This window comes from Spermophilus citellus, assembly GCF_964194105.1.
Source record: "Spermophilus citellus genome assembly, chromosome: 6".
NCBI lineage: Eukaryota > Metazoa > Chordata > Mammalia > Rodentia > Sciuridae > Spermophilus > Spermophilus citellus.
Genome location: NC_138187.1, coordinates 77,990,285 through 78,010,728, shown reverse-complemented (window position 1 = coordinate 78,010,728; position 20,444 = coordinate 77,990,285). Strand labels below are relative to the sequence as shown.

Sequence of the window (20,444 nt, the reverse complement as noted above, 5' to 3'; positions counted from 1 at the left end):
ATCTATCTCTCCTACTACAGAGCCTGTGGGAGAATCAGCACTCAATAAATGTTACCTACCTACTATTTTCTGAGAGAATTAGAAGAAAAATGTTTATTAACTATCTGTTCTGGGCTGGGGCTATAGCTCAGTGTTAGAGCACCTGCCTAGCACATATGAAGCACTGGGTTCAATCCTCAGCACCACATAAAAATAAATAAGCTATTATGTCCATCTACAGCTAAAAAACCAAAACAAACAAAACACACACACACACACACACACACACACACACACACACACACTAAAACCTACCTAGTCTATGTCAGACATGGTATAGGTGATATGCTGATATAATTTTGTTTATTTTCTTATATAAAAATACCATAACAATATGTATGTTTAGAAAATTCTGAACTGAAAAAGTGTGTGTGTGTGTTGTGTGTGTGTTGTGTGTGTGTAAGTGTAAGAGAGAGAGAGAAAGAGATGAAAAAAATGCCACAGTTATGACCTACTTAGTTGTGTCCCCCAATCAAATGTTGAAAACCTAACCCCCAAGATGATGGTCTTATGATGTAAGGTCTTTGGGAATTGATTAGGTCACTAGAGTAGAGCCCAAATATTTTTTTTTTATTCACGTGATTTTAATGGTTTAATTTAAATAAGAAGTTGTTCTCTATAAGCCAGAAAGTGGGCCCTCACTAGACAACGAACCTACCTTGACCCCAGCCCTTGTTCCGGCCGCTAAAAAGAGCAGAAGGGCACGGAAAGTTTACCTCTGGGCAAAGGCTAATGGGAAAGAAATACAGGTCCCACCCCTTCCTGGAACTCCTGGAAGTTCCAGGAGAATGATGAAAAATAAATTCTTATTGTTTATAAGCTAAACAATTTATGGTATTTTGTTATAGCAATGTGAATGGACTGAGATATCCACCTTCAGCAGTAAACAGTGTCAACACCCTAAAATAACTTTCAGACTTTTTAATGCAAATATGTATGTGTGTGTGTATATATATATATATATGTGTGTGTGTGTGTGTGTGTATTTATGCATGTGTGTGTATATATATATATACACACACACATATATATAATATATATGTAAATATAAAGAGCTAGAGGAAGAGAGAATTTAAATATATATATATATATATATATATATATATATATATATATAAACACTTTTTTAAAAGGGGTATAATTATGTATATTCTATTTAATCTACTTTTATATCAAATATATCTCTAACAGATTTCTATGCCTAAAGATAACATTTTTTAAAAATTCTGAAGTGTGAATTGATTTTACCTGAACTTTTAGAATTTGAAATTTATATTTTTGCTTGGCTGTTTCATTAGATGATGGGTATTTAGATGTCAATGGGAATTAAACAAAACAACAGTGTATCCTCAAGAATCCAACAAAGCCAGGCCAGGTGATGTGACATATACCTGTAATCCCAGCAGTTTAGAAGACTGAGATGGGAGGATTGCATGTTCAAAGCCAACCCCAGCAATTTAGCAAGGCCTTAAGTATTGTAGCGAGACTCTGTTCAAAATTAAAAAAGTAAATAAATAAATAAACAGGGCTGGGGATGTGGTTTAGTGGTTAAGCACCCCTGGCTTCAATTCCTGGTATAAAAAAACAAAACAAAACAAAACAAAACAAAACAACAAGCCATCACAGCATGAATCTCTGACACTGGTTAGCTAGTTTTTCAGATTTCAAGCAGCGGTGGAGTTATAATTGAAACCCCCCTTATCAGCCAACATGTTGGGATATGAAAGAAAGACAAAATGGAAGGTCTACAAAGGTCAGATAACCCGGACTTATCTAATGACAAAATCGATTGCATAAGCTGCTAGAATTTTATGAAGGTTGAGTATGTGTCACATGGAGAAGAAAGAGAAGTTGGAATTCTATGCATTTGGCTTGGTGTATCTCTCCTCACGTAGAGTTTTGGGGAATCACATCCTACATGGTTCCTCACTACCAGGAATTCCAGGAAGGGGTAGGACCTGTATTTCTTTCCCATTAGCCTTTGCCCAGAGATAACCTTTCCGTGCCCTTCTGCTCTTTTTAGTGGCCAGAACAAGGGCTGTGGCTTGCAAAGCTTGGGTGTTACCTGGTACATTCTTAAAATGTGAATAAAACAAAACAGAAGCCCACACCCTGAAATCTGTCCCAAACTGGTCATTGTTTCCTCTTAGCTCTACTGTTTTCTCTAATGGAGCATGAGAAGGACCATTTGAGTGACAGGTAGATTTGCCACTTTTCATGGCACTTGAGCCTGGTGGGGTGTCAGGCAGCAATTTCAAAAACAAAGACTTGTTCTGCTTTGTAGAAGAGTTTACTTGTTATAATATTATTTATTGTAGAACATTTGGAAAACAGAAAGGAAAATGCAAACTGTAATCCCACCTCTGTTAACATTTTCAGTGTTTACTAGTGTTTCTTATGCACATTTACTTGTATAAAATTCCCCCCCCCCCAAAAGAGATCATGGTGAACACATGTTTTTATAACCTGCCATTTTCAGTTAACAAAATATTAGAAACATCTTTTCGTATCATTAAGTGCTATTTAACATCATGTTTTCCCTTTTCACTTTAATTTTTAAGAGGTACCCTGTTACAGCATTACATGTTTTGTTTTATTTGAGCATTAATGCCTGTTTTTATTGGATGAAGCTGCTAGAGCAGAGGCAAGCAGCAGGGGCTCAGATTTCCTTTTTATATAATGAAGGCTCTTTTCTCCCTCCATCTCCGTGAAGCCAGTTCCCATTCATTTCATTTAATTCCTGTTACTCATGCTGAAGAACACTTACTTGCTCTACTGCTAATGGGCACATTTGTACAGTACACATTTCAAAAATGTTGGTAAAGAGCAGGCTGCATGTTTTCCCTGTATGACGAGTCGCTGTCAATGAAGAAAAAAACACTTTCTAGATTTTTCAGTGAAATCTCAGTGCTTCACTAGCAACCAGTCCATGTTTCAGCCTTGGTTGCTTCTGATGTCGTTTTGCCTCAGGACATTTTCTTTTTTTCTACATTATTCAAAGCAGGAAACCATCTTTTGACAAGCTTGAACCCACCCATAGTCCACTGAAAAAATGAAAAGCATGATCAAGGAAATATGAAAAAAAACGTTGGGGACGTGAACTCCTAGCCTAGTTTTCGTTAGGGTTAGCCTTCACCGTCTTCACTTGTAAGAAACTTGCCTGGCAATTATCTTCTATTTATATGAAGCCTGCAAATAGGCCTTATTACTAGGAGCTCAGGCCATTAGTCCTGAGCTCAAAAACCAGAATTAGAGGGTGCCCCCACAGAGTTAGAGGGTGCCCCCCCATGCTTAGCATGCTCCAGGCCCTGGGTTCAGTCCCACCCGACTACCCCTGCTCTGCAAAAACAAAAACAAAAACAAAACCCTGTTGAGCTAGCTGACCACAAGCAGATTAAGCAACTGAATTAAATAGTACAAAACAGGACATTCTACTTTCATTAATGATACTTGTCCTTGACGTGGCTTTGTTGATTTTTCCAAGCACTTGTCTTTATTTTTTTCTTAAGAAATTCATTGCTGGGCCTAGCTGACTTCAGCTGCACCCAGGGCTCAGCTCAGAGGTCTCTCTCAGTTCATCCCTTTCCCGCCCCACCCCCTTCTGTTTTTCCTGCTTAGGGCTCCCTCTGTTGTGGATCCATCCTCCTCTCCCATGCCCACTCCTATCTAAGCTCATGTCTTTCCTTTTTCACTTTAGGTCTTCCTTCTTCATCTTCTGCCCTCTTCTGCCTTTCTCTCCTGGGAACTCATTCATTTGCCTCGGCCATCACTTCCTTTCCTGTGCTGCTGGGCCCAGGTCCCAGGAACCAGGGTGGAGGTGATCTGGTCAGCAGTTTGGTTGTCAGCAGAACTGGGTGCCATCCTGGCTCCAAAGCCTTGGTGGAATCACTCCTGTGGGGAACCTTTCATAACATGCAAACATCACCCCTGTTCAGTTCCTTGACCTTGACCCTCTACCTCCTACTTGTTTCTGTCTTAGGCTAAATGAGCATCATACTGTCCAAGTAGAAACCAGAGGCTATGAAGCATTTGCACGTGGCTTGGCCCAATTGAGGGGTGTGATTGGAGTAAAATAGAAATCTTGGTTTTAAAAAAAAAGCCAATGTGAACTATCTCATTAATTCTTAAAATATCAATTGCATGTTGAAATAATATCTTGGATAAATTAGGTTAAATAAAATATACTACTAAAGTTCCTTCACTTGTTTCTTATTACTTTTTAAAATATAGTTACTAGAAAAGTTAAAACATGTGGCTCACATTCATGGCCCTTGCTGTGTTTCTTTTGGACAGCACACGTTCAGGTCTTTGAACTGTCGCTCAGAACTAGCAGTTTTCCAGTCACTAAGGGCTTATGTCTTTCTTTTGTGTCCATGATGGTTTCCTTGTTTACACTTACTTTTATATCTTAGAAATGGGAATAGTATTTCTTAGAGATAAGAATATAAATACTTCCACTAATTCATCTTAAAATTAAAAGAAAAAAAATACAAGCAGCCATATCTTATCTATCATAATATCCAATTTTCTTTCTTTCTTTTTTTTTTCTTTATTCTTTTGAGACAGAGTCTTGCTAAGTTGCCCAGGACCTTGCTAAATTGCCGAGGCTGTCTTTGAACTTGTGATTCTCCTACTTCAGCCTCCCAAATTGCTGGGATTACAGGCCACCAAGACCAACATGATATTCGATTTTTAAAAAACTAGTCTAGGCCTTCCTGATTTTTGTTCTCAAGCCTCCCTTAATATTCTGGGTAGGTGAGGCTATTAAATGCCCACTGTGACTACCACCTGGGCTGAAGGGTGTCCCTGTGCTCACGTGGTCCTATTCAGTGTCACTCTTCTCTTCCAATAATAGCAGGTGGCTAAAGTGAAGATCCTTGAATAGATTCTATTACAGATCTGATTTTGTTTAACAAAAATTAATTAATTACTTTTGGGTACTGGGAATTGAACTCAGGGGCACTCGACCACTGAGCCACATCCCCAGTCCTATTTTGCATTTTATTTAGAGACAGGGTCTCACTGAGTTGCTTAGCACCTGGCTTTTGCTGAGACTGGCTTTGATCTCGTGATCCTCCTGCCTCAGCCTCCTGAACTGCTGGGATTACAACGTGTGCTTTAATTTATTATTTTGAGGCCCTGTTGTTCAGCTTTTCTTGTGTTTCTGCATCTGAGGAACAAAACTGTCTCTTTTTACTGAGAATACTTGAGTGGGTCTCTGTTTCTAGTAATCAAAAAATCTATAGGAAATACTACCTTCACTGGGGATCCTTTTGAGAGTTGAAATCTTCTTTCCCTCTGAAATGCTTTTGAATTTTAGGGATATTCTAGCCCTTGATCTCCTCCATTGGTGCTGGGGACTGAACCTAGGGCCTTGTGCATGCCAGGAAAGTGTCCTACCAACTGAGCTATATCTCAGCCCTAGAATTTTAGTCAACTTATTTCAACTCTATTTCTTTTTTGAAAGCTACCTAAAACAACCCTTCATTGATCATGGCTAAATAATATAATTTATTATTACTCTTTAAACTGATTAAATTGGTGTTTGCTTTTGTTATATTAAGAGGAAGGAGAGACCTTAATTTAATTTATCACAGAACATAACAATAATTCTTGCCCAGCAGGTTGGGAACCTACTTTCCTTTGTAGTTTTAAACTGATACTAATTAGTGAGTCAGAGTTTTGGTGTAAAAAATAAAAAAATAAGAATTTACTACAAGGAATTAAAAACAACTTATCTTTATTTGTGTCACTATTTCTATTGGGTAAGAACATTTTCCTTGATCTAGTTCTCAACTGATTATCAGCCATGCTGAGGGAGAATATTAACTTGGGCTTCCATAATAAAATACCCTGGTCTGGCTATCTTAAACAACAAACATTTCTTTTCTGATGGTTTTGGGAAGAAAGAAGTCTGGGATCAGTGTGCCAGGACTGTCTTCCTGGCTTATAAATGGTACCTTCTGGCTGTGTCCTCCCACGATAAAGAGTGGGGGTGGGGAGAGAAAGAAGAGGAGAGAGGAGAGGAGAGAGGAGGGAAGAAGGAGGAGGGAAGTGGGAGGAGGGAGGAGGGAGGAGGAAGGAGGGAGGAGGGAGGAGGGAGGAGGGAGGAGGGAGGAGGGAGGAGGGAGAGAGAGATGAGAGAGAGATGAGTGGCCCCTCAGTTGTTTTCTTCTTACAAGGACATTAATCTCATGAGAGCCACACCCTCATGACCTTATCTAAACAATTTTCTTCTACTGGTCCCATTTCCAAAGGCTATCATATTGAGAATTAGGACTTCTATATATGGATTTTGAGGAAAGGGATACAATTCAGTCTATAGCAGTCAGTGGAGGCAAATTATAGTCTAAATTACATATGATTCTTTTTTTTTCTTATATGTGTATCTTAAGAAAAGTATTTTTAATGCAAATTTTATGCTGGTAGCTCGATATTTATGAAGTTGGCAGATGACTGGGAAAGCAGTCTTGAAATACACAAAAACGGTAATAATAACTATAATCATAGTTGTTGCTTCCTGTCTGATTTAGCTAAAAATACACCAAGGAGTTTGATATTCTTTTTCACTGTGGTTATTTAATGATTAAACAAATATTTATTATGTTCTTAATGGGGGCTAGGCACTGTATGAATTAATTTTCATTTAAAAATATAACATAGTATGTGAGGTCCCAGGACTGGAGATAGGTATTTTTTAATCTATAACATTTCTGAGTCTGGTCAAGGGAGAGTGGAATCCCACCTCCTTCCTTGTAATTTCATGACGACAAGACTTTTAGAGAGTCATTGCAGAACCATCCAAGAAAGACATAAATTGCTATGCTAAGCTAAAGGTCTGGAGACAAATTCAAGAATTATGTTGAATAAATAAATAAGTATTGAATAATGGGAATAAATAAATTGGCAAGATTCAATAACTGGACAGGGTGGCTTAGGGAGAGAGGAATTTGGGTTGATTTTCAGGGTTCTGGATGAAAAGATGAGGATGTTACTAGGTTGCTCTATAAAGGAGGAGAGGAAAATTCAGGGAGATTTGTAAAAAAATATATTGACTTTGTGAATGAACTAAAATGTTTGTGTCTACAGTGTGCAAAATAAAATGGAGAGTGCAAACAAAGTAAGTCCTTTCATTAGGAGGAGGAGGAGAGAAAATGAATGCTTGTTTTACTTTACTCACTTTGTTTTCAGGTCTTTCCTAAAAGAGAGAACATGGAAAAAGAACCACAGTCATTTTGACTTTTATTTCTTTTTTGAACTCCTGGAACTGGCTATGGCTCTAAAGAGAAGAGAATGCACAAGAGAAGGTGTAGTAGTTTCCTATTGATGTCTACACATGGTTTTGGTAAATTAGGGATTTGGAGCTTATTTTGAGGGGAGTTATATCATCTATCAAGATAATATTATTATTTGAAGCTTATTGTTAGTTATCAAACTAATTGTTAACACATATCTATTGTCCAATAGTTTTGAAGGTCAGAAGTCCTAAAATCAAGTTGTTGGCAGGGCTGCATTACTTCAGAAGACTCCAGGAGAGAATCTGTTTTCTTGCTGTATGCAGCTTCTAGATGGTGACTTCCTTAATTTGTGTTCCCTTCCTCCATCTTCAAGCCTAGTAGTATAACATCTGCAAATCAAGTCTCTGACCTCTGCATTTGTTGTCATATCTCCTTCTCTGACTCTGACCCCTTTGCTTTCCTCTTTTGAGGATACTTGTGATTACAGTGGCCTACCTGGCTAATCTATCTTTACATTCTTAATAATCACAGCTATAGGGCTGAAGCTGTGCCTCAGTGGTAGAGTGTTTGCCTAGCATGTGTGAGGCATTGGGTTTGATTCTCAGCACCACCTAGAAAGATAAATAAAATAAAGTTATTATGTCCAAATACAACTAAAAATATTTTTAAAAAATCACAGCTACGAAGTACCTTTGCAACAGGTGTTAGTCAGTTTTCTGTTACTGTGACAAAATACCTGAGATAATCAACTTAAAAACAGAAAGGATTTATTTTGATTCATGGCTTTGGAGGTTTCAGTCTGTGTTGCTTGGCCCCATGCTTTTGTTGGTCTTATGGCAAGACAGCACATCATGGTGGGGAGTGGATGGTGGTGGAAGTGCATTCACCTCATAGCCTGGTATCAAGAGAGAAAAAAAAATGACGAGGTGCCAATCTCTCTTTCTCTCCTTCCTCACCCCCTCTTTTAAAGTATTTTATTTTATTTATTTTTAATTTTTATTTTCTCCATGCCACTTTAAGGACACAACACAAATGACCCAAATTCCTTCCATGAGGTTTCACCTCTTAAAGATTCTACCTCCCCACAGTGCCACAGACTGGTGACATTCCAGATCCAAACTCTAGCACCATGTAAAGCAATATATTAACAGGGGATCATGAGGAGGAACTCTTTTGAGGGGAATTATTTTGTCTCCCATGGAGGGTCTGTTTTATCCTTTATCTTGGTCTGTGGGGGTTGTGGGGAGAGCTCAGTCCAGAAGGGCCCAAATGAGGAACTGTTTTTCTTCCTTCTTTTCTTTTCTCTCTTTCCAAATTACAGAAGATTTTCAGTCAGATTTGAAATTATGAGTTGATGTCTACACATGTTTTTGGTAAATGAGGGGTTTGGAGCTCATTTTGAGGAGTTATATAATCTATCAATAAATGATATTATTATTTGAAGCTCATTGTTATAGCATGCTATGATGGGAGGGAACACTGAAATGATGTAAATAAATCTTCAGTATGTTCACAAAAGCAGAATAATCCCTGAGACAGGGAAAAACAATCATTCCAAACTCTTCTTAGGTAGGCTTGTATTCTTGGGGGAGAGGTAATTCCTATTTCTAGGGGGACATGTAGTGACCGATTCCTGTATATAGCCTTTCCTAACACTCCAGTCTGAATGAGAAGTTCCTCTGTTCTTCCATGGTTTCTAGAGCAGAGGTTTATTTTAGAGAATTAATCACCTTATGGAATAATTTTACTTACTTATTTATCCCATTGTATTTATTGCAAGTAGAGATCATACCTCTACTTACATCCCTTTGGGCTTGGTATCTTGCCTACCAACGATTATATATTGAATGGAAGAATTAAATTGTTTCTATTAAAGCTTCTGAATCTTGAATTTCCCTTAATATGTATATGTAAAAAATACACATATTTTTAAAATATGTATTTAAAAAACACATATTTTATATACATATGTATATATATATGTATATATATATATATATATATATATATATATATATATATATATTAACTTTCTCACAGTATAACTTTCTCACAATATAGCAGGAATGCTATATTGGTAAATGAGATAATTTCTCTAAATTGTTCAAGATCTTCAGAAAATGCTTCTTAACATATACAGTGATCAAATGAAAGTCTGAGCTAAAATTTACTGTTTTTCTTTAGCTTCACCTGCCAAAGTTGTTGGTTGGTAAAACTTGCCTCCAGGGTGAAGCTGAGTGGACTTGAAGCAATACACACAATTTTATGCAATACCTGATAAATGGAAGCCACCCAATAAAGCTTTATAGAATGAAAAGATGAAAGTAAGAGTCCTATGCTTTATGCTCCTCCTCCTCCTCCTCCTCTTCTTCTGTACTGGGGATTGAAGTCCCAGGGGCATTTAACCACTGAGCCACAATTCTATCCCTTTTTGAGACAAGGTCTCACTAAGTTACTTAGGGCTTTGCTAAATTGTTGCCTTGAACTTGTGATCCTCCTGCCTCCAGCCTTCCAGGTTGCTGCAATTACAGATATGTACTACTATGCCTGACTTGGTCATTACACTTTTGTTTTTTTTGTACGGGGGATTGAACCCAAGGGCACTTAACCACTGAGCCATGTCCCCAGCCCTTCTTTGTATTTTACTTGGAGACAGGGTCTCACTGAGTTGCTTAGTACCTCGCCATTGCTGTGGCTGGCTTTGAACTTGGGATCCTCCTGCCCCAGCAGCCTAAGTCACTGGGATTACAGGTGTGCTCCACTGTGCTCAGCTAGTCATTATACTTCATATACATGTACAGGATATTTTTTAGAAAAGTAAAAAAGAAAAACATGCTAAATCTTGTGTGTAATTATTTCCTTATTTTTGATGAGGTAGAAAAAAATTTCCCTTCAGTTCTCATCATTGTGTATTATTCAGCTTTTGCTGCAGTAACAAATAACACCCCAAATCTCAGTGGTTTACAATGACAATTATTTCTTCTGCCCATTATATGAGGGCTACAAGCTTGCTGTGACTCTAATGGGTATGGAGGGGCTTACTGAACTAAGTTGGGCTCTCATATCTAGTTAGGTCTTCTCATTCTTGGACAAAAGTCAAAAAACCATCCCTTACCTAAGATATGCTGTACTCAAGGTTAAGAAGGGATGGAGCTCAAAGGCAAGGGAGAACAGGGTGAACTATGCAAATACATGTAAAGCTTTGGCTCTGATAACAACTTCTTTCACATTCACTCACATTCCATTGGCTAAAGGACATCATGTGGTCAAACTCAACATCTCTGCATTGAGTAGAGGAATGTACTCTGCCCACAGGAAGTGTTGCCAGGGTGACAGGGGAAAAAACCTGAACAAATAACATAACCCACCACAACTGTGTCAGAGGTAATGTTTGTCAAACCACTATTTAACCTTTTGTAATATTAATTACTCCTTCAAACTTTGAATTTGGAGTTCAATTTACATAGCCTGAGTAATGATTGCAAGGTTTTCAGTTGATTCTGTATAAGTAGACCCCAGAGAGTGGAGTAAACAGATTTGTTCATTTTAGGTAAAGAAAAAAAATGTAATAAATACATAAATGTTTTATAAAGACAGTGATGGTCAATTATTTTCAATATCTATGCTTTATGCTAGCAGAAAGGGATTTAAATTAAAGCCGATGTGTTGGAGAATAGTTATCATAAGGGACAATTTCTTGACCAGTCAAGTGCAAAAAGACATGGAAGGCAAAAGGTCTTCCTAGCGGAACAATTAAATCATTCATCTACTTGGAGGAAGAAGGCTGGGCCAGATGACAGGTTACTGCCAATTCTCTGTTTATAGTACTTTGAATCTGGAAGTCCTTCTAAAGACAGATGGTATTAAAATTCTTCTTACATCAGAAAAATGGCATTAAGCAACTCAGAAACTGGCTTGATGTAGAATACAAAAAGAGTAAGAGACACAGGAAGGAAAATATAATTCAGAAAACAACACAGCACATTTCCTACTGGTTTTAATGTATTCATTGGTTTTAGTCATACTTTCAGTAAACATTTAATTTGTACCAACTATGTTAGTCACTGGGGTAGGAGACTGGTTTGGTAAGAGATTATGGAATTTATAGTTAAAACATTCACTATAATCAGCTATAAATATCACACCTCACTACTATTCTGCCTCTGAATTTTATGTTCATCATTTAAGAAGGAGAGTAAGATATTTAAACTATATTTTATGATTTTCAGTTGTGAAAAACTAAATGCTGAAAAAAAAATCACTGCCATTCAGGAGATAATATAAATACTTTCTTCCTCAAGCATTTTAATGAGCTCTGAGGTGTTTGTCAAAGATAACTAGTCCTCTCTGACAGCAAATTATCCTTTTATTTGCTTTTGAGGTGGGTTTGTGAACACAGCATAGGGTTCAGAGGATGTCCTGCTCCCTGAATACTTTTAAAGAAGTTACCTCTTCTAAAAAGACAAAACAGCACAGTATTATTTTGAATAAGTTCATCTGCACAGCCTGCCTAAGAGGCTCAGAAATCAAGTTTTCTCATGAAAAGATGCAGGTCAGAATTAAAAAAAAAATGACAGAAATCTTTGTCACAGTAGTTGCTATGTGGCATTACTTAGACTTAATCCGTGTGCTAGCAATGGAATGTGTTTGCTTCTTTGGTGTGACCAATTTATGATAATCCTGACTCTTATGCAGTGCTTACCAAGAGCCAGGCAGGCTGAAGCTCTTGAGATTTGCTGACTCACCTAATCCTCACAATAGGCGGGGAGGCACTATTTTGTAATTCCATCGTTACCCCCATTTTGTAGATTAGAAAACTGAGGCATGGAGAGGCTAAAAATTTGCACAAGGTCACAAAATTAATAACTGACGAGTTGGGCTTTCTTGATAGTATATCTCCATTTTACTACCTCTAACAAAGCGAATCGAATAACCTGAACTCTTATTAAAAAATGATAGCCGTTTTGTTTTGTTTTGTTCGGCTTCATCCTACCCTTCAGCTTGATGCTCTGACTCTTCTGGTTTGGACCATGAGTTTGTCATTGCTTCTCTCAACGCAGAAGAAGAACTTTTCGCAGCTTCTTGTGGTGCTTCATTGCACAACAAAACAGTGCATACACAGACTTAAAATAAAATGAACGACGGCTCGTATTAATCAAGGGAGGCTTGACTCGGGCCTAAAAACCCGTCGTTCTCCAAGGGCAGGTATAAAGAGTACAGGGACTGGGAGCCAGTAAGGAAGCAGGCTGTTCCCCATCCAGGCAATCGAGTGCGCATCTACTCGGAAGGGGTCAATGGGAGCGGGCGCGGAACAACCCCGGCGCCACCGTGACTCGAATCTCGGAGTTCCCGGCTGGTTTTCCGGCTCCCAGGCGCGTCGCTGCGCGTGGCCGGGGCAACCTCTGCCGGGAGACTGGGTGCTGCTAGGGGTGCTGTTCCCCTGAGCTGCAGGAGAAGCGCTGGCGCATCCTGGCCCCGGGCTCCCTGCGTCTTCTGGGTGTCAGGGACATCAGCTTGGGAGTGGAGGTGCGCCCTGCTGGGGAGAGAGGAGGAAGGGACCAAAGTGCGCGGCCGTGGAGCCCTTCCCCTGGGTCCCGCCGCCTCCACCCCTCACCTCCCCCGCCGCCGCCCACCTGGGCGCCTAGGCTGCGGCGGCTGCCGCGGGAGGCTCGCTCCCAGGCCACACTGTCGCCGCCCGCAGCTGTCTGCAAGCTCTAGGTCCCGGCCCTTCCCGTCCCCCCCACCCCGCCTCGCCCTCCCTCCCCGGGTGCCCGACGTGCTCGTTCACTGCCACTTCGGTCGGGGCGCGCCGGTGGGTTTGGCCTGCGCGGCGGCGGGGAGCGAGTGAGCGCGAGGGGCGGGCGCGAGTGTCTGTGAGTCACTGGTACCTGGAGTGCGAACGACGCAGAGCCAGCGGCGCGGAACCCCAGCCAGAGCCGAGCCCCAGCACCCGAGTGCCGGAAAGCGCGGTCGGCCCCAAACGCCAGGCCCCGCTGCGCACCCACCTTAGCCCCCGCCGCGGCCCGCTCGCCCCCGCGCCAGCGCCCACCCCCAGATCCCGGCGCTCTGCGCCCTCCCGCCTGCCCGGAGGCGGCGTTGGGCTTGCCGGGGGATGTCACAGAGGCTCCTCGGAGCCCCCAGCCACAGCCACCGCAGCAGCCACCGCCCGCGGGAACCGCGACAATGAACCCCCAGTGCGCCCGCTGCGGAAAAGTCGTGTATCCCACTGAGAAAGTCAACTGCCTGGATAAGGTGAGCGAAGGGGGCGCCAGGCCAGCCTGGACCTGCCGGGCGCCAGGCTGCACCTGCTTGCAGAAGTTTTGGCACCTGGGATGGAAAGAGATGAGTGGGTCGCTGTGTTTGTGTGTCTTGGCACAGAGGGAGGGAGCGCGAAGCTAGACACCCGCTGGAGTGTCAGAGACCATTCTTGACGTTTGTGATGTTGGAATTTGGGGAATGCTTTTGGAGGGGTGCAGGGCTGCGCGGCATCAGCACAGCTGCTGTGGAGGGCGCGCGGCGGTGGCGACCCCCGGCAGCCAGGGACCAGGCTAGGCACCCGGGGTGGGGGCAGTTCTGCACTCTGCGCTCTCCCCCCTCCAGTCTGTCCTTCACTCCCCTCCCTAGAGACTCCACACCCCTCACCCTCACTTCAACCCCCCCCCCCAGCTTCTAGCGCCTCTTGTGACCGCCACGAGGGGGAAAGGCAAATAGTAATTAATATGTCACCGGGTGACCGCTGCCGCATTGCTAAGAATAATTCCCACCGGAGACGCGGCTCCGCATGGCGAATCGGACCCACGGTTCTCTAATCCACCGGGGTGGGAATTCCAGAGGAAGTGGCTTTAACCGGGTTTCTATCGCTCTGCCCTCTGCCCTTCTTGGGTATGGATGGAGTTAAACAGCCTGGGAGAGAGACCCGGGCGCGATCGCGAGTGACTTGACAATTGAAACTAGCCAAGGCGTTCCCAGTGAAATCTGTGTTAGATGCTACGAATGTCTTATTTGAGCAAGCCATTATCCCAACAGTCATCCCAGTCTAACCGTGTTCCTGCAGTTTAGTGAAAGCTGGGCAGGGATGGGGGGGTGGGGGAAGGCTACTTTACATAGTCTTTCTCCTTATAGAGCTCTACAAACACTGCGTTTAGGTACTTTCAACTGGAATCCTTTTCTTGTTGAAGTCACTCCATGGGCCCCATTTTGCCACTGACAGAGCTTAGAGTTCCTTTCTGGTTGCGCACAGAAGTGCAATGTGGATAGAGCCTTGGCAGTTCTTCCATCATGAGTCTAGTTGTGGTAGGATTAATTTAAAACTCCAATAGCTGTCTGCTTTATTTACTGAAGTAAAGGCAAACACATTGCTACTTCCATGTATTTCATTGTAGTATTTTCAAATATGAGAACTGTGGTGCACTTAAAAGCCTTCCTTCTGTACCCATCCTGACCAGAATTGGGATTGTACTAAAATTTTAAATATTTATATATTTTTTCAGTATTGGCATAAAGGATGCTTCCACTGTGAGGTCTGCAAGATGGCTCTCAACATGAACAACTACAAAGGCTATGAAAAGAAGCCCTATTGTAATGCGTAAGTATTGTTCTTGTGGCATGCCAGGTGTGGCACAGCATGAGAGCATAAAAGTCAGTGGCCCTGCCTGTTCTGAAGAATTGACTCACTGTGTCATCCAGGTGTGCAGATGGCCAATTACCTGTTTCTGTCACAGACTCTGGGGCCATGTACTTTGTTGAAGGTCACTGCATTTGTGTCTTGATAATGTGGAGTGTAATTTGCCTCCATCTTCTACCAGGTTAATTTTTGAGGTTCACAGCATCATGGAGTTAAGGACATTTATTAGAAGCTACAGAACTTACCTACTGAGAATGTGTGGGCTCTGACATGCATGTCAGGTAGATTTCCATTTTAATCATATGTCAATTTCCATTTTAATCATAGCATGTTGCCATCTTGCAATTTTATATCTGAACCTAGTTGCTAGGGAGAGTCTCACTTGTTTGGCCTTGGCTGAGACCACTCCAGACCACTCCAGGCTTCTGGGAGTTTAAACAGGGAACCAAAGATTTGAGACATAGGTATTTCTGGCTAGTTAGTAGTAGGTCTGCTGAAGTTGATTGGGTACTTCTGGCTGCCTGGTAGAAGGTGGAGATCAAAGAAGGTAAGCTTTCTTTAGCACACTTTTCTGTAGGCATGCTTCTACCTTATAATACCAAATACTTAGCATTAATATATGGCTTATCATGTGTTAGACCCTCCCTATTCTGAGCAGTTTATGCATACTGATTCAATCTTTACAATGACCCTGCAAGTAAGAAGGCACTATTATGACCTCCATTTGACAGATAAAGAAACTGAGGCATTGAGAACATGAGCCTCAGGAAGGGGCTTAGATTACCATGTTGCCCAGATTTCCAAATGTGTCTTTTGTGCCTTGAAGTACATATTTTTCACTTCTGTGAGCATCCCCCACCAAAGACTGTGTTCAGCTGAGGGCACTTGACTCTGTTGAGCCTTCCTTATTGAGCCTTCTTCCAGTTTCCCTAGGGGACTGGCCTCCCCTGGCCTACAGGTAGCAGAGGGACCTCTGGATTGCCTGCCTTTTGGCTGGAAGTTTGCCAGAGCTTCATCCTCATCTGAGTCTTTGCAGCAGCTTCACTCAGGTCTCCTGGAGATGGAGGGTCTGGTTCCATGCTTCACCCCACACTGGGAGTCTGTCGTCATTGACAGCAAATTTTTTTTTTTTTTTTTTTTTGGTACCAGGGATTGAACTCAGGAGCACTTAACCACTGAGCCACATCCCCAGCCCTATTTTGTATTTTATTTAGAGACTGGGTCTCACTGAGTTGCTTAGGGCCTTGTTAAGTGACTGAGGCTGGCTCTGAACTCTTGAACCTCCTGCTGCAGCCTCCTGAGTGGCTGGGATTACAGGCGCACACCACCACGCCTGGCTGACAGCAAATTTTTGATAAACAAATGTAATGTGCTCTTACCTTTCTGTATTTTTAAGATTTTATTCTGTTTTTCTATCAGTTTAGTTAGTGCTGATAGACAGAAACTTTTCAAGAAATCAGAAAACTTGAACAGGATTCAGGACATCCTTGAATAAGTGAAACCCACAGATATTGCCCAAAGTCCTTGTCATCTTTAGTCCTCCTAGATCATGTCTCTTATTGGGGAAATATGAAACAAAAATGGGATTTCCGTGTCCAGGTCTCCTGCTTCCTTAAGGAGAGGTAAAAATTCCTGGTTAGAGATCAAAGGCAGGCGGCAGTGAGGAGAAGGGAAAGGGCCTGACAACCCATAAACAGGGTAATTGTTCTTTGGTTAAAGGAAAGTGAACTGTTGTGAATGCTTCAGCCTGCAGCCTGACTCCATCAGGCTTTATGGGCCACATTAGAATTCTTTACAGCTCACTGCCTGAAGTTTAACACAAGTGATAACAATGCCTTTGGGTGCTCCTGGTAGGCCTGGAGAGTTTGGGAGGGAAGTGGGAAGAGGAGGAGGCAATAATGGCAATGAAGATGCTAGATGGTGAGTTGAATTTATGAGAGAAAAAGAAAGGGCAAAAATAAAAAGTACATGAAAAGATTAGGTGAAGTGGAGTTAGGGATTGTATTGGGCCACTTGAAAATCCACTGCTTTCTGCTTAGTTTCAGTTCAATTAAAAAAAATACCAGATTCTGCAGTGAGTCATGGATGAGTCAGGAGAGTTTGCACTCTGACTCAATGGTGCCCCAAAGTGTTGAGATGTGGACCCCAAATCCAAAAGACTCCACTTATAAATAGGAAACACCCTACGGTATTGCTTCATAGGCCTGTTTTATTTGAAATACTTTACCCCTAAATCTAATGTTCAGATGTTCTAACATTTCTCATGATTCCAGAACTTTATGATTAGTGTTAAGTCGAATTTTTAGGGTGGCTTCCCAGGGTTTTTGCTTAATATTGAATCCAGTAGTCCACTTTATTGAGCAGATTAAAAAAAGGAAGAAGGAACCCACTCTTGGTGGGTGAATGGTCAGAAAGAGCTGATGTTTTATATTTGTTTGATTTTGCTTTAAGTTCAGGTCATAGCTTGATATGCTATCTTCATATAACAAGGCCTGGTGAGTCTGCAGTGAGGGTTCCAAGTCTGCAGTGAGGGTTCCAAATTCCTAACCCATATTTTTCTAAGAGTGCATGTTGTCATGTAATCTGGTCTGCGTGCATTACCCTCTGGGGATCTCAATGCATCTGCTCTAATTCAGGTGGTGTATGTCAATCAGCTGTTCCCTGTGGTCGCAGCCAGAAGGGCGGCCATAATTTCTCTGGGTCAATGGTGGAAAATTGATTCTCTAATGTATACTGCTCAGAGAAAATGAAACATTTGCTGTCTATGAAAAGCAATATTTTATCTTTACCTAGTTTGGTTCAGTAGTCAATCCACATATATGCTTAAATGAAAGTGCTATTCTTTATCCCTCTGTCACTTTTTATTATGAATATTTTTGTACACATAAAAAGATTTAATGAAAAATACAGTTATCCTTTAGTATCTGAGGTAGATTGGTTCCAGAACTTGCCATATCAAATTCAGTGGATGCTGAAGTACCTTAGAGAAAATGGTGAAGTATATGCATATAACCTTGCACATATCCTTCTGTCTATAGGAAAACTAGTATAACATGTCAAGAGTACATGTTATACTTAATACCAGGTAAATACTATGTAAATAGTTGTATTATGTTGTTTAGGGGATAAAGACAAGGAAAGTCTATACATATTTAGTACAGAAGCAATTTTTTAAAGAATATTTTTAATTAATCTAAGATTAGTTAAATCTGTGAATATGAAACTTACAGAGGAGAGCCTTCACATCTGTATATCCTACTACTGAGATTCAACTATTAGCATTTTATATTTTAACCTAATTATATGTAGAATTTAAAAAAATCATTGGTTCACTTCAATTTCATATCATGACATTTTACCCCTAATAACAATAGGCATTAAAAACAAGGACATTTTCTTAAATCATAGAACTGTTGTCACACCCAGGAAAATTAACCAAGATTTGATAACCTCTGTACCCTGTTCATGTCTACTTTTCCATACTATCTTAAGAAAGTCTTTTACAGCTCTTTTTTTTTTAAATCCAGAATCCAATCAAGGTACATACTTTACGCTTTGTTGTTATAAAATGACAGCTTTTCATGGTCATTGGAGATTCGATATCAATTATTCAAATTGTGGCATTTCTCTTGGCTTATATAATCTTTGAGATCTTAGGGAAAAGGATTTTAGTAGTGTGTGTGTGTGTGTGTGTGTGTGTGTGTGAGAGAGAGAGAGAGAGAGAGAGTGTGTCTGTGTGTGTGTGAGAGAGTGTGTGTGTGTGTGTGTGTGTGTGTGAGAGAGAGAGAGAGAGAGAGAGAGTGTGTGTGTGTGTGTGTGAAAATAACATGCATCATTAACCTTTAGAAGAAGTATTAAAGATATGTTTAAAAATTTGAAAGCATGAATGTAGACATTTAGAATTTTAAGAAAACATAAAGATTTCTTATTTTAATCCATACCTAAGGGCATTTCTTAATGGAATGCAATAGTGAGAACGTACTTTTTCAGTTTAGGTATATTGCTTGTTTGTATTCTCATGTGTTTGGAGAAGAAACAAGTATTGTGTTTGATTTCATGCAAAGGAGAACATGTATAAAATATAATTTATGATATTTAAATTTTGATCTTTTGATAGAATGATCAAAGTAGAGTACACACTAGATGTAAGATCAGACATAATACACGTTTAGTTTCTAACACAGCAGTGCACACTATTAAAATATTTAAAAACAAATGGTCTATTTGAGTACATGCCATGTTTTCATAAACCTTTATGTTTCATAAGCAGGCAATGGATTCTTTAGCACAGTTAAGATTTTTTTTTTCGTCTTAGAACTTGCAAAGCAAAGAGAACTAAGCAATATTCTTATTGCTAAGAGGGTGCTGAGAAAATAACACTAGATGATTAGACAAAAAACATAGCTTGTATTTCCGTGTGAATTGATATGCCAAGGTTAACTATAAACATTTTCCTATCCAACATGCTGTACAAAAAAAATATAAACCCCCAAGGCCATTTGTCAAAATTTTAAATTTATTGTTTGTAAAAATCAATGGCATTTGCAAAACATACATCTGTTCTTCAAAATTCTGAGCGAGATTACCACTTAGAAGTATCTACGCCAATGACTGGCCAGTGAACTTGACATTTGGTGACAGCACATTATCTTAGGTCTGGGGAGAGACCAAGTAATGAGCGATGGTTTAATATGACCTTGCCCATCTCCCCCCAAATCTTCCCTTCTGCAGAATTTTTTTCTTTTTGGCTGAACATTTGTCCTGATCTGTTCACATTTAATATATTTTGAATCCATGTCAAATGTATCTTTAATAATGGGGCTAGAAGAACAAATACCTGTGTGAAATGTGTTTTGTTATCTTTCCAAATAAGATTCCCTCTCACCAAAGAGTCTCAGATAACATGATTTTGTAAGACTTTTAAAAATGAAATATGATATATCAAGAACTATGTAATGTTTTGAACGACCAACAATAAAAAAAGGAAAAAAAATAAAATGCAAAGAAGAAAAGAGCCAAAAAAAAAAAAAAAAAAAAAAAAGAAGCAGCAGGATCTGTGAGGGCATCTCCTTTTTCTCTGGCTGTGCCAGCAGTCCTTCATGTGAATATTCATTGACTGTCTCCAACCTTGGAAGATGCTGAGCCTGAGCCGGCTGCCGCTCATTATGAGCCACCCAGAATGGTCAGTGCACTTCCGCCAGCCTGTCTTGTGGGTGATTATCTAGGTCAACATTCTGCTGGCTCTCACTTACCATTCTCTGTTGGTCACTCCTTGTTAGTACCTTGGCTGAGGTTATCAGAGGGCAGGGGAGAAAAATGCAATAAAACATAAATCAGAGTTTCCCCACCATCTCTTTCCCTTCTCTCAGTTTGGGCCTCCCAAATTTGGTTCTGTAACACTCTAAGGACTTGAGTTATCTTGAGGGGAATGTATGAAATTCCTGCTATTAGCTTAGCTGTGATTGCATAAGAGTCTTTTTTGAAGTACAGTATGTTGTAATCGGAGCTTTGGAGCCTGACAGAGCAGGATTTGAATCCTGACT

The 20,444-nt window shown here is 40.6% G+C and overlaps 1 protein-coding gene across 1 annotated transcript in view; it reads left to right on the top strand.

The window, feature by feature from the left end:
- Positions 1–12,598: 12,598 nt before the first annotated feature.
- Positions 12,599–20,444, top strand: part of NEBL (nebulette) — a 346,363-nt gene continuing 338,517 nt past the window's right edge. The window contains exons 1-2 of the mRNA XM_081298827.1: positions 12,599–13,529; positions 14,768–14,862. Of these exons, the coding sequence (XP_081154953.1) occupies positions 13,461–13,529; positions 14,768–14,862 (164 nt within the window). The 5' untranslated portion in view covers positions 12,599–13,460. The remainder of the gene's footprint in view (positions 13,530–14,767; positions 14,863–20,444) is intronic.